General features: G+C 61.1%; 1 protein-coding gene across 1 annotated transcript in view; it reads right to left on the reverse strand.

Annotated features, from left to right (window-relative positions):
- Window positions 1-3,951: 3,951 nt before the first annotated feature.
- The window catches only part of LOC147105410 (uncharacterized), a gene marked incomplete at its 5' end in the record, with an annotated part of 278,987 nt that continues 269,201 nt past the window's right edge, over window positions 3,952-13,737 (reverse strand). The window contains 2 exons of the mRNA XM_086011725.1: window positions 3,952-4,086; window positions 4,360-4,474. Coding sequence (XP_085867851.1) covers window positions 3,952-4,086; window positions 4,360-4,474 — 250 coding nt within the window. The remainder of the gene's footprint in view (window positions 4,087-4,359; window positions 4,475-13,737) is intronic.

Below are 13,737 nucleotides of genomic sequence, written 5' to 3' on the forward strand. Positions count from 1 at the left end.
AGGGTGAACAGCCAGAGGTCGTGGTCCATATCGGTACCAACAAAGGGGTGAGGTCCTGCAGGCAGATTTCAGGGAGCTAGGAAAGAGATTAAAAAGCAGGACCTCAAAGATAGTAATCTCTGGATTACTCCCAGTGCCACGAGCTAGTGAGTATAGAAATAGGGGATAGAGCAGATGAATGCGTGGCTGGAGAGATGGTGCAGGAGGGAGGGCTTCAGATTCCTGGGACATTGGGACCGGTTTTGGGGGAGGTGGGACCTGTACAGGTCGGATGGGTTGCACCTCAACAGAGTCAGAACCAATGTCCTCGCTGGGGGTGGGGGGGGGGGTGGTTGCTAGTGCTGTTGGGGGGGTTTAAACTAATTTGGCAGGGGGATGGGCACCAGGATGTAGCATTAGAAAGGAACAATAAAGTGCACAAAGGATGGGGAGAGACAGATAGCACTAGAGTAAGAAATAGGACGGTATTAGGTGGGGTCAGACTAAGAGAGAATACAAGAAGGTCTAAGACAGGTTTACAGTGCATGTGTGTGAACAAGGTCGGTGAGCTGCCGGCGCAAATAGCCACATAGGAATATGATGTTGTGGCAATAACTGAGACCTGGCTCAAAAAAGGGCAGGATTGGGTATTAAACATTCCTGGATATATGTTTAGGAAAAATGGGGAAGGAAAGAAAGGAGGTGGGGTGGCAGTATTGGTTAAGGAGAATGTTACAGTGCTGGAGAGGGAGGATGTCCTGGAGTGGTCAAGGACAGAATCTACTTGGTTAGAGTTAAGAAACAATAGAGGTGCCATTACACTACCAGGTGTATTCTATAGACCACCAAATAGTGGGAAGGATATAGAGGAGCAAATTTGCAGGGAAATTACAGAGAGATGCAAGAACTATAGAGTAGTGATAATGGGGGACTTCAATTATCCTAATATAGTCTGGGATAATAATAGTGTAAAGAGCAGAGAAGGGGAAGAATTTCTGAAATGTGTTCAGGGGAACTTTCTTGATCAGTATGTTTCTGGCCCAACGAGGAAGGAGGCATTGCTGGATCTGGTTCTGGGGAATGAGGTGGGTCAAGTAGAGCAAGTGTCAGTAGGGGAACATTTAGGCAACAGTGATCATAGTATAAGGTTTATATTAGCTATGGAAAAGGACAAGGAGCAATTTAGAGTAAAAATACTTAATTGGAGGTTGGCAAATTTCAGTGGGTTGAGAATGGATCTGGCCTGGGTAAATTGGAATCAAAGATTGGCAGGCAAAACTGTAATGGAACAATGGGCTGGCTTTAAAGAGGAGATGGTTCGGGTACAGTCGAGATACATTCCCATGAGAGGGAAAGGTAGGGCAACTAAAGTCATAGCTCCCTGGATGATGAAAGAGATGGAGAGTAAGATGAAGCAGAAAAAGAGCGCGTATGACAGATGTCAGGTTGAGAATACAAGTGAGAATCAGGCTGAATATAGAAAGTTCAGAGGGGAAGTGAAAAAGAAAATAAGAGGGGCAAAGCGAGAGTCTGAGAAAAGATTGGCAGCCAACATGAAAGGGAATCCAAAAGTCTTCTGTAGGCATATAAATAATAAACGGGTAGTAAGAGGGGGGGTGGGGCCGATTATGGACCAAAATGGAGACCCAGGCATGGAGGCAGACGGTATGGCTGAGGTACTAAACGAGTACTTCTGTCTTCACCAAGGAAGAAGATGCTGCCAAAGTCATAGTGAAAAGGGAGGTAGTTGAGATACTGGATAGGATAAAAATTGATAAAGAGGAGGTACTAGAAAGGCTGGCTATACTTAAAGTAGATAAGTCACCAGGAGCAGATGGGATGCATCCTAGGATGCTGAGGGAAGTAAAGATAGAAATTGCGGAGGTACTGGCCCTAATCTTCCAATCCTCCTTAGAAACAGGGCTGGTGCCAGAGGACTGGAGAATTGCAAATGTTACACCCTTGTTCAAAGAAGGGTGTAAGGATAAACCCAGCAACTACAGGCCCGTCAGTTTAACCTCAGTGGTGGGGAAGCTTTTAGAAACGATAATCAGGGACAAAATTAACAGTCACTTGAACAAATGTGGATTAATTAAGGAAAGCCAGCACGGATTTATCAAAGGCAAATCATGTTGAACTAACTTGATTGAGTTTTTTGATGAGGTGCTGCCACTGTCCCTTTTATTCCATGGGCTTCAACTTTGCCGGCAAGCTTATTATGTGGCACTTTATCAAACGCCTTTTGGAAATCCATGTACACCACGTCAACCACATTGTCTGTTTTTAGTTGAAGTTACAGGAATGTGCTGATGACACGCAGTGCTGCCTCTCCACCACCCCCCTCGATCCCTCCACTGCCTATGAGCTGCCTCTCCACCACCCCTCTCAATCCCTCCACTGCCTGTGAGCTGCCTCTCCGCCACCCCTCTCGATCCCTCCACTGCCTGTGAGCTGCCTCTCCACCACCCCCTCGATCCCTCCACTGCCTGTGAGCTGCCTCTCCACCACCCCCTCGATCCCTCCACTGCCTGTGAGCTGCCTCTCCGCCACCCCCCTCGATCCCTCCACTGCCTGTGAGCTGCCTCTCCACCACCCCCTCGATCCCTCCACTGCCTGTGAGCTGCCTCTCCACCACCCCCTCGATCCCTCCACTGCCTGTGAGCTGCCTCTCCGCCACCCCCCTCGATCCCTCCGCTGCCTGTGAGCTGCCTCTCCACCACCCCCTCGATCCCTCCACTGCCTGTGAGCTGCCTCTCTGCCATCCCCTCGATCCCTCCACTGCCTGTGAGCTGCCTCTCCACCACCCCCTCGATCCCTCCACTGCCTGTGAGCTGCCTCTCCGCCACCCCTCTCGATCCCTCCACTGCCTCTCCACCACCCCCCTCTCAATCCCTCCACTGCCTGTGAGCTGCCTCTCCACCACCCCCTCTCAATCCCTCCACTGCCTGTGAGCTGCCTCTCCGCCACCCCCTCAATCCCTCCGCTGCCTGTGAGCTGCCTCTCCACCACCCCTCTCGATCCCTCCACTGCCTGTGAGCTGCCTCTCCACCACCCCCTCGATCCCTCCACTGCCTGTGAGCTGCCTCTCCGCCACCCCCTCGATCCTTCCGTTGCCTGTGAGCTGCCTCTCCACCACCCCCTCGATCCCTCCACTGCCTGTGAGCTGCCTCTCCGCCACCCCTCTCGATCCCTCCACTGCCTGTGAGCTGCCTCTCCGCCACCCCCTCGATCCTTCCGTTGCCTGTGAGCTGCCTCTCCACCACCCCCTCGATCCCTCCACTGCCTGTGAGCTGCCTCTCCACCACCCCCCTCGATCCCTCCACTGCCTGTGAGCTGCCTCTCCACCACCCATCTCGATCCCTCCACTGCCTGTGAGCTGCCTCTCCGCCACCCCCTCGATCCTTCCGTTGCCTGTGAGCTGCCTCTCCACCACCCCCTCGATCCCTCCACTGCCTGTGAGCTGCCTCTCCGCCATCCCCTCGATCCCTCCGTTGCCTGTGAGCTGCCTCTCCACCACCCCTCTCGATCCCTCCACTGCCTGTGAGCTGCCTCTCCACCACCCATCTCGATCCCTCCACTGCCTGTGAGCTGCCTCTCCGCCACCCCCTCGATCCTTCCGTTGCCTGTGAGCTGCCTCTCCACCACCCCCTCGATCCCTCCACTGCCTGTGAGCTGCCTCTCCGCCATCCCCTCGATCCCTCCGTTGCCTGTGAGCTGCCTCTCCACCACCCCCCTCGATCCCTCCACTGCCTGTGAGCTGCCTCTCCGCCATCCCCTCGATCCCTCCGTTGCCTGTGAGCTGCCTCTCCACCACCCCTCTCGATCCCTCCACTGCCTGTGAGCTGCCTCTCCACCACCCCCCTCGATCCCTCCACTGCCTGTGAGCTGCCTCTCCGCCATCCCCTCGATCCCTCCGCTGCCTGTGAGCTGCCTCTCCGCCATCCCCTCGATCCCTCCGCTGCCTGTGAGCTGTCAGGCATCCAGTTGTCGAGGACCCACAATTTCTTCCAGCTCAACATTGGGAAGATCAAAGCCATCATCTTCTGCCCCTTGCCACAAGTTCTGCGTCCTTCTCGCTTCCCAGCCACGGCCTGAGGCTGATCCAGACTGGCGCAGGGACAAGACTCAAGGCTGGCACATATTGGGTCAGGCCCATAATGGCCCCGAGTGTAAGCTCAAAAGAGCCTTGCACACCCGATAAACTCTGGTAACAAAAGTCAGCTCAACATTCTGACTGACATCAGTGACCAGTGGAGGACATGTCTGCCCCAATGTGTCTTCAGGACCCTCGTACCAAGATCAAGGTGCTGCCCTGGGCTCTGAGAGTTCTGTTCCAAAGCATCCTTAGTACTAAAGCCCTTGAAGGGGAGTACTCCTTACCTTGACACAGGTCAGCCAGTAGCGCACCTCAATGAAAGTGCTCGAGGACGTAATGTCGTACATCACGATCACCCCATCAGCCTTCCTGAAGAACTGCTTGGTCACACTGCGGAACCTGCGAGGAGATAGCGAAGAACCATCAGCAATAGGGGCAGGGACTACACAGGAAACAGACCCATGAGAGCCAATCACGGAAGGGGTGAGGGGGTCACATGTCCCTCCATTGATTCACTTCCTCTTCCTGTATGGGCAATTTCTGCAGAGACATGGGGGAGAGGGAATTTAACTCCCCAGGGCGGGAAGTGGGGGGGGGTTTAAATGCATGAAAATGGGGAAACCCGTCCCCAACCTGCCGCCAACGCGCCTGCTTCCAGTTTAACCGGGGTTGGTTTAGGGCGGGCGAGTGTCCTGCTCTCGAGAGGCGGCTCCGTCATGTTAGTGCGTTAATGAGGCTGCGTGTCTCACATATTCGCAGCCGTGGGGATTTAATGGCTGCGGGCTAGGTTTCCCAGGGCTCAGGAAACCCAGCAGCTAAAGGAAGGAGAGAAAGGCCGGACCCAGCAGGGAAGTGAATCCAGCACTGCTTGTGGGCCAGCAGGGGCAGGAATGCTTCCCCGCCCCAAGCTGACCTGCCGCAATCGGCCTCCCTCCCTGTGATCTCCGCGTCTCCCCCACCTCCCAACAGTGGTTTCTCCTTCCTCACCGCTCCCCTGCTGTGGCCTTCCAGCACAGGCCTTCCCGCCCGACAATAGGCATAACCTCCGCATTCCCCCTTTCCTCAGTGCAGGGGGCCTGTATCCCAGAGCATGGCCAGTGCAGGGAGGCCTGTATCCCAGAGCATGGCCAGTTCAGGGAGGCCTGTATCCCAGAGCATGGCCAGTGCAGGGAGGCCTGTATCCCAGAGCGTGGCCAGTGCAGGGGGCCTGTATCCCAGAGCGTGGCAAGTGCAGGGGGCCTGTATCCCAGAGCGTGGCCAGTGCAAGGGGCCTGTATCCCAGAGCGTGGCCAGTGCAGGGGGCCTGTATCCCAAAGCGTGGCCAGTGCAGGGGGCCCGTATCCCAGAGCGTGGCCAGTGCAGGGGGCCTGTATCCCAAAGCGTGGCCAGTGCAGGGGGCCCGTATCCCAGAGCGTGGCCAGTGCGAGGGGCCTGTATACCAGAGCGTGGCCAGTGCAGGGGGCCTGTATCCCAGAGCGTGGCCAGTGCAGGGGGCCTGTATCCCAGAGCGTGGCTAGTGTGAGGGGCCTGTATCCCAGAGCAAGGCCAGTGCAGGGGGCCTGTATCCCAGAGCGTGGCTAGTGTGAGGGGCCTGTATCCCAGAGCATGGCTAGTGCAGAGGGCCTGTATCCCAGAGCGTGGCCAGTGCAGGGGTCCTGTATCCCAGAGCATGGCCAGTGCAGGGGGCCTGTATCCCAGAGTGTGGCCAGTGCAGGGGGCCTGTATCCCAGAGTGTGGCCAGTGCAGGGGGCCTGTATCCCAGAGCATGGCCAGTTCAGGGAGGCCTGTATCCCAGAGCATGGCCAGTTCAGGGAGGCCTGTATCCCAGAGCGTGGCGAGTGCAGCGGGCCTGTATCCCAGAGCATGGCAAGTGCAGGGGGCCTGTATCCGAGAGCATGGCCAGTGCAAGGGGCCTGTATCCCAGAGCGTGGCCACTGCAGGGGGCCTGTATCCCAAAGCGTGGCCAGTGCAGGGGGCCTGTATCCCAGAGCGTGGCCAGTGCGAGGGGCCTGTATCCCAGAGCGTGGCCAGTGCAGGGGGCCTGTATCCCAGAGCGTGGCCAGTGCACAGGGCCTGTATCCCAGAGCATGGCCAGTGCAGGGGGCCTGTATCCCAGAGCGTGGCCAGTGCGAGGGGCCTGTATCCCAGAGCGTGGCCAGTGCGAGGGGCCTGTATCCCAGAGCATGGCCAGTGCAGGGGGCCTGTATCTCAGAGCATGGCCAGTGCAGGGGGCCTGTATCCCAGAGCGTGGCTAGTGTGAGGGGCCTGTATCCCAGAGCATGGCCAGTGCAGGGGGCCTGTATCCCAGAGCGTGGCTAGTGTGAGGGGCCTGTATCCCAGAGCATGGCCAGTGCAGGGGGCCTGTATCTCAGAGCATGGCCAGTGCAGGGGGCCTGTATCCCAGAGCGTGGCTAGTGTGAGGGGCCTGTATCCCAGAGCATGGCCAGTGCAGGGGGCCTGTATCCCAGAGCGTGGCTAGTGTGAGGGGCCTGTATCCCAGAGCATGGCTAGTGCAGGGGGCCTGTATCCCAGAGCGTGGCCAGTGCAGGGGTCCTGTATCCCAGAGCGTGGCCAGTGCAGGGGGCCTGTATCTCAGAGCGTGGCCAGTGCAGGGGGCCTGTATCCCAGAGCGTGGCCAGTGCAGGGGGCCTGTATCCCAGAGCGTGGCCAGTGCAGGGGGCCTGTATCCCAGAGCATGGCCAGTGCATGGGGCCTGTATCCCAAAGCGTGGCCAGTGCAGGGGGCCCATATCCCAGAGCATGGCCAGTGCGAGGGGCCTGTATACCAGAGCGTGGCCAGTGCAGGGGGCCTGTATCCCAGAGCGTGGCCAGTGCAGGGGGCCTGTATCCCAGAGCATGGCCAGTTCAGGGAGGCCTGTATCCCAGAGCATGGCCAGTGCAGGGAGGCCTGTATCCCAGAGCGTGGCCAGTGCAGCGGGCCTGTATCCCAGAGCGTGGCCAGTGCAGGGGGCCTGTATCCCAGAGCGTGGCAAGTGCAGGGGGCCTGTATCCCAGAGCGTGGCCAGTGCGAGGAGCCTGTATACCAGAGCGTGGCCAGTGCAGGGGGCCTGTATCCCAGAGCGTGGCCAGTGCAGGGGGCCTGTATCCCAGAGCATGGCCAGTTCAGGGAGGCCTGTATCGCAGAGCATGGCCAGTGCAGGGAGGCCTGTATCCCAGAGCGTGGCCACTGCAGCGGGCCTGTATCCCAGAGCGTGGCCAGTGCAGGGGGCCTGTATCCCAGAGCGTGGCAAGTGCAGGGGGCCTGTATCCCAGAGCGTGGCCAGTGCAAGGGGCCTGTGTCCCAGAGGGTGGCCCGTGCAGGGGGCCTGTATCCCAAAGCGTGGCCAGTGCAGGGGGCCCGTATCCCAGAGCGTGGCCAGTGCGAGGGGCCTGTATACCAGAGCGTGGCCAGTGCAGGGGGCCTGTATCCCAGAGTGTGGCCAGTGCAGGGGGCCTTTATCCCAGAGCGTGGCTAGTGTGAGGGGCCTGTATCCCAGAGCATGGCCAGTGCAGGGGGCCTGTATCCCAGAGCGTGGCTAGTGTGAGGGGCCTGTATCCCAGAGTATGGCTAGTGCAGAGGGCCTGTATCCCAGAGCGTGGCCAGTGTAGGGGTCCTGTATCCCAGAGCATGGCCAGTGCAGGGGGCCTGTATCCCAGAGTGTGGCCAGTGCAGGGGGCCAGTATCCCAGAGTGTGGCCAGTGCAGGGGGCCTGTATCCCAGAGCATGGCCAGTTCAGCGAGGCCTGTATCCCAGAGCGTGGCCAGTTCAGGGAGGCCTGTATCCCAGAGCATGGCCAGTGCAGGGAGGCCTGTATCCCAGAGCGTGGCAAGTGCAGCGGGCCTGTATCCCAGAGCGTGGCAAGTGCAGGGGGCCTGTATCCGAGAGCGTGGCCAGTGTGAGAGGCCTGTATCCCAGAGCGTGGCAAGTGCAGCGGGCCTGTATCCCAGAGCATGGCCAGTACAGGGGGCCTGAATCTCAGAGCATGGCCAGTGCAGGGGGCCTGTATCCCAGAGCGTGGCTAGTGTGAGGGGCCTGTATCCCAGAGCATGGCCAGTGCAGGGGGCCTGAATCTCAGAGCATGGCCAGTGCAGGGGGCCTGTATCCCAGAGCGTGGCCAGTGCAGGGGGCCTGTATCTCAGAGCGTGGCCAGTGCAGGGGGCCTGTATCCCAGAGCGTGGCCAGTGCAGGGGGCCTGTATCCCAGAGCATGGCCAGTGCAGGGGGCCTGTATCCCAGAGCATGGCCAGTGCAGGGGGCCTGTATCCCAGAGCGTGGCCAGTGCAGGGGGCCTGTATCCCAGAGCGTGGCCAGTGCAGGGGGCCTGTATCCCAGAGCATGGCCAGTGCAGGGGGCCTGTATCCCAGAGCGAGGCCAGTGCGAGGAGCCTGTATCCCAGAGTGTGGCCAGTGCGAGGGGCCTGTATCCCAGAGCATGGCCAGTGTGAGGGGCCTGTATCCCAGAGTGTGGCCAGTGCAGGGGGCCTGTATCCCAGAGCATGGCCACTGCAGGGGGCCTGTATCCCAGAGCGTGGCTAGTGTGAGAGGCCTGTATCCCAGAGCGTGGCCAGTGCAAGGGGCCTGTATCCCAGAGCGTGGCCAGTGTGAGGGGCCTGTATCCCAGAGCGTGGCCAGTGCAGGGGGTCTGTAACCCAGAGCGTGGCCAGTGCAGGGGGCCTGTATCCCAGAGCGTGGCCAGTGTGAGAGGCCTGTATCCCAGAGCGTGGCCAGTGCAAGGGGCCTGTATCCCAGAGCGTGGCCAGTGTGAGGGGCCTGTATTCCAGAGCGTGGCCAGTGTGAGGGGCCTGTATCCCAGAGCGTGGCCAGTGCAGGGGGTCTGTAACCCAGAGCGTGGCCAGTGCAGGGGGCCTGTATCCCAGAGCATGGCTAGTGCAGGGGGCCTGTGTCCCAGAGTGTGGCCAGTGCAGGGGGCCTGTATCCCAGAGCGTGGCCGGTGCGAGGGGCCTGTATCCCAGAGCGTGGCCAGTGCAGGGGGCCTGTATCCCAGAGCGTGGCCAGTGCACAGGGCCTGTATCCCAGAGCGTGGCCAGTGCAGGGGGCCTGTATCCCAGAGTGTGGCTAGTGTGAGGGGCCTGTATCCCAGAGCATGGCCAGTGCAGGGGGCTTGTACCCCAGAGCATGGCCAGTGCAGGGGGCCTGTATCCCAGAGCATGGCTAGTGCAGGGGGCCTGTATCCCAGAGCGTGGCCAGTGCTGGGGTCCTGTATCCCAGAGCGTGGCCAGTGCAGGGGGCCTGTATCCCAGAGTGTGGCCAGTGCGAGGGGCATGTATCCCAAAGCGTGGCCAGTGCAGGGGGCCTATATCCCAGAGCGTGGCCAGTGCGAGGGGCCTGTATTCCAGCGCGTGGCCAGTGAAGGGGGCCTGTATCCCAGAGTGTGGCCAGTGCAGGGGGCTTGTAACCCAGCACGAGGGCAGTGCAGGGGGCCTGTATCCCAGAGCGTGGCCAGTGCAGGGGGCCTGTATCCCAGAGCGTGGCCAGTGCAGGGGGCCTGTATCCCAGAGCGTGGCCAGTGCAGGGGGCCTGTATTCCAGAGCGTGGCCAGTGTGAGGGGCCTGTATCCCAGAGCATGGCCAGTGTGAGGGGCCTGTATCCCAGAGCGTGGCCAGTGCTGGGGGCCTGTATCCCAGAGCGTGGCTAGTGTGAGGGGCCTGTATAGCAGAGCATGGCCAGTGCAGGGGGCCTGTATCCCAGAGCGTGGCTAGTGTGAGGGGCCTGTATCCCAGAGCGTGGCCAGTGCAAGGGGCCTGTATCCCAGAGCGTGGCCAGTGTGAGGGGCCTGTATCCCAGAGCCTGGCCAGTGTGAAGGGCCTGTATCCCAGAGCGTGGCCAGTGCAGGGGCCTGTATCCCAGAGCATGGCCAGTGCAGGGGGCTTGTATCCCAGAGCGTGGCTAGTGTGAGGGGCCTGTATCCCAGTGCATGGCCAGTGCAGGGGTCCTGTATCCCAGAGCGTAGCTAGTGTGCGGGGCCTGTATCCCAGAGCATGGCTAGTGCAGGGGGCCTGTATCCCAGAGCATGGCTAGTGCAGGGGGCCTGTATCCCAGAGCGTGGCCAGTGCAGGGGTCCTGTATCCCAGAGCATGGCCAGTGCAGGGGGCCTGTATCCCAGAGTGTGGCCAGTGCGAGGGGCCTGTATCCCAGAGCGTGGCCAGTGCAGGGGGCATGTATCCCAGAGCGCGGCCAGTGCGAGGGCACTGTATCCCAGCGCGTGGCCAGTACATGGGGCCTGTATCCCAGAGCGTGGCCAGTGCAGGGGGCCTGTATCTCAGAGCGTGGCCAGTGCAGGGGGCCTGTATCCCAGAGCGTGGCCAGTGCAGGGGGTCTGTATCCCAGAGCGTGGCCAGTGCGAGGGGCCTGTATCGCAGAGCGTGGCCAGTGCGAGGGGCCTGTATCCCAGAGCATGGCCAGTGTGATGGGCCTGTATCCCAGAGCGTGGCCAGTGCAGGGGGCCTGATTCCCAGAGTGTGGCCAGTGCAGGAGGCCTGTATCCCAGAGCGTGGCTAGTGTGAGGGGCCTGTATAGTAGAGCATGGCCAGTGCAGGGGGCCTGTATCCCAGAGCGTGGCTAGTGTGAGGGGCCTGTATCCCAGAGCGTGGCTAGTGCAGGGGGCCTGTATCCCAGAGCGTGGCCAGTGTGAGGGGCCTGTATCCCAGAGCATGGCCAGTGTGAGGGGCCTGTATCCCAGAGCATGGCCAGTGCGAGGGGCCTGTATCCCAGAGTGTGGCCAGTGTGAGGGGTCTGTATCCCAGAGCGTGGCTAGTGCAGGCGGCCTGTATCCCAGAGCGTGGCCAGTGTGAGGGGCCTGTATCCCAGAGTGTGGCCAGTGTGAGGGGCCTGTATCCCAGAGTGTGGCCAGTGCAGGGAGGTCTGTATCCCAGAGCGTGGCCAGTGCAGGGGGCCAGTATCCCAGAGCGTGGCCAGTGTGAGAGGCCTGTATTCCAGAGCATGGCCAGTGCGAGGGGCCTGTATCGCAGAGCGTGGCCAGTGCAGGGGACCTGTATCCCAGAGCATGGCCAGTGCAGGGGTCCTGTATCCCAGAGCGTGGCCAGTGCGAGGGGCCTGTATCCCAGCGCGTGGCCAGTGCAGGGGGCCTGTAACCCAGAGTGTGGCCAGCGCTAGGGGGCCTGTATCCCAGCACGTGGCCAGTGCAGGGGGCCTGTATCACAGAGCATGGCCAGTGCAGGGGGCCTGTATCCCAGAGCGTGGCCGGTGCAGGGGGCCTGTATCCTAGAGCGTGGCCAGTGCAGGGGGTCTGAATCCCAGAGCACGGCCAGTGTGAGGGGCCTGTATCCCAGAGCGTGGCCAGTGCAAGGGGCCTGTATCCCAGAGCGTGGCCAGTGCAAGAGGCCTGTATCCCAGAGCGTGGCCAGTGCAAGGGGCCTGTATCCCAGAGCGTGGCCAGTGCGAGGGGCCTGCATCCCAGAGCATTGCCAGTGCAGGGTGCCTGTATCCCAGAGCATGGCCGTGCGAGGGGACAGTATCCCAGAGCGTGGCCAGTTCAGGGGGCCTCTAATCTAGAGCATGGCCAGTGCAAGGGGCTGTATCCCAGAGTGTGGACAGTGCAGGGAGGCCTGTAACCCAGAGCGTGGCCAGTGCAGGGGGCCTGTATCCCAGAGCATGGCCAGTGTGAGGGGTCTGTATCACAGAGCATGGCCAGTGCGAGGGGCCTGTATCCCAGAGCGTGGCCAGTGCAGGGTGCCTGTATCCCAGAGCGTGGCCAGTGCAAGGGGCCTGTATCCCAGAGCGTGGCCAGTGCAAGGGGCCTGTATCCCAGAGCATGGCCAGTGCGAGGAGCCTGTATCCCAGAGCGTGGCCAGTGAAGGGTGCCTGTATCCCAGACCATGGCCAGTGCGAGGGGACTGTATCCCAGAGTGTGGCCAGTGCAGGGGGCCTGTATCCCAGAGTGTGGCCAGTGCAGGGGCCTGTATCCCTGAGCGTGGCCAGTGCAGGTGGCCTGTATCCCAGAGCGTGGCCAGGGCAGGGGGCCTGTATCCCAGAGCATGGCCAGTGCGAGGGGCCTGTATACCAGTGCGTGGCCAGTGTGATGGGCCTGTATCCCAGAGCGTGGCCAGTGCAGGGGGCCTGTATCCCACAGCGTGGCTAGTGCAGGGGGCCTGTATCCCAGAGTGTGGCCAGTGTGAGGGGCCTGTATCCCAGAGCATGGCCAGTGTGAGGGGCCTGTATCCCAGTGCATGGCCAGTGCAAGGGGCCTGTATCCCAGAGCATGGCCAGTGTGAGGGGCCTGTATCCCAGAGCGTGGTTAGTGCAGGGGGCCTGTATCCCAGAGCGTGGCCAGTGTGAGGGGCCTGTATCCCAGAGTGTGGCCAGTATGAGGGGTCTGTATCCCAGAGCATGACCAGTGTGAGGGGCCTGTATCCCAGAGTGTGGCCAGTGTGAGTGGCCTGTATCCCAGAGTGCGGCCAGTGCCGGGAGGTTGTATCCCAGAGCGTGGCCAGTGCGGGGGCCTCTATCCCAGAGCGTGGCTAGTGTGAGGGGCCTGTATCCCAGAGCATGGCCAGTGCAGGGAGGCCTGTATCCCAGAGCATGGCCAGTGCAGGGAGGCCTGTATCCCAGAGCATGCCCAGTGCAGGGAGGCCTGCATCCCAGAGCATGGCCAGTGCAGGGAGGACTGTATCCCAGAGCATGGCCAGTGCAGGGAGGCCTGTATCCCAGAGGGTGGCCAGTGCAGCGGGCCTGTATCCCAGAGCGTGGCAAGTGCAGGGGGCCTGTATCACAGAGCGTGGCCAGTACGAGGGGCCTGTATCCCAGAGCGTGGCCAGTGCATGGGGCCTGTATCCCAGAGCATGGCCAGTGCGAGGGGCCTGTATCCCAGAGCGTGGCCAGTGAAGGGGGCCTGTATCCCAGAGCGTGGCCAGTGCGAGGGGCCTGTATCCCAGAGCGTGGCCAGTGCAGGGAGCCTGTATCCCAGAGCGTGGCCAGTGCACGGGGCCTGTATCGCAGAGCATGGCCAGTGCAGGGGGCCTGTATCCCGGAGCATGGCCAGTGCAGGGGGCCTGTATCCCAGAGCGTGGCCAGTGCAGGGGGCCTGTATCCCAGAGTGTGGCCAGTGCGAGGGGCATGTATCCCAAAGCGTGGCCAGTGCAGGGGGCCTATACCCCAGAGCGTGGCCAGTGCGAGGGGCCTGTATTCCAGCGCGTGGCCAGTGAAGGGGGCCTGTATCCCAGAGTGTGGCCAGTGCAGGGGGCTTGTAACCCAGCACGTGGCCAGTGCAGGGGGCCTGTATCCCAGAGCGTGGCCAGTGCAGGGGGCCTGTATCCCAGAGCGTGGCCAGTGCAGGGGGCCTGTATCCCAGAGCGTGGCCAGTGCAGGGGGCCTGTATTCCAGAGCGTGGCCAGTGTGAGGGGCCTGTATCCCAGAGCATGGCCAGTGTGAGGGGCCTGTATCCCAGAGCGTGGCCAGTGCTGGGGGCCTGTATCCCAGAGCGTGGCTAGTGTGAGGGGCCTGTATAGCAGAGCATGGCCAGTGCAGGGGGCCTGTATCCCAGAGCGTGGCTAGTGTGAGGGGCCTGTATCCCAGAGCGTGGCCAGTGCAAGGGGCCTGTATCCCAGAGCGTGGCCAGTGTGAGGGGCCTGTATCCCAGAGCCTGGCCAGTGTGAAGGGCCTGTATCCCAGAGCGTGGCCAGTGCAG

This window comes from Somniosus microcephalus, chromosome 18 (assembly GCF_052327205.1).
Source record: "Somniosus microcephalus isolate GS21.2 chromosome 18, FLI_Smic_1.0, whole genome shotgun sequence".
In the NCBI taxonomy this organism is placed as follows: Eukaryota; Metazoa; Chordata; class Chondrichthyes; order Squaliformes; family Somniosidae; genus Somniosus; species Somniosus microcephalus.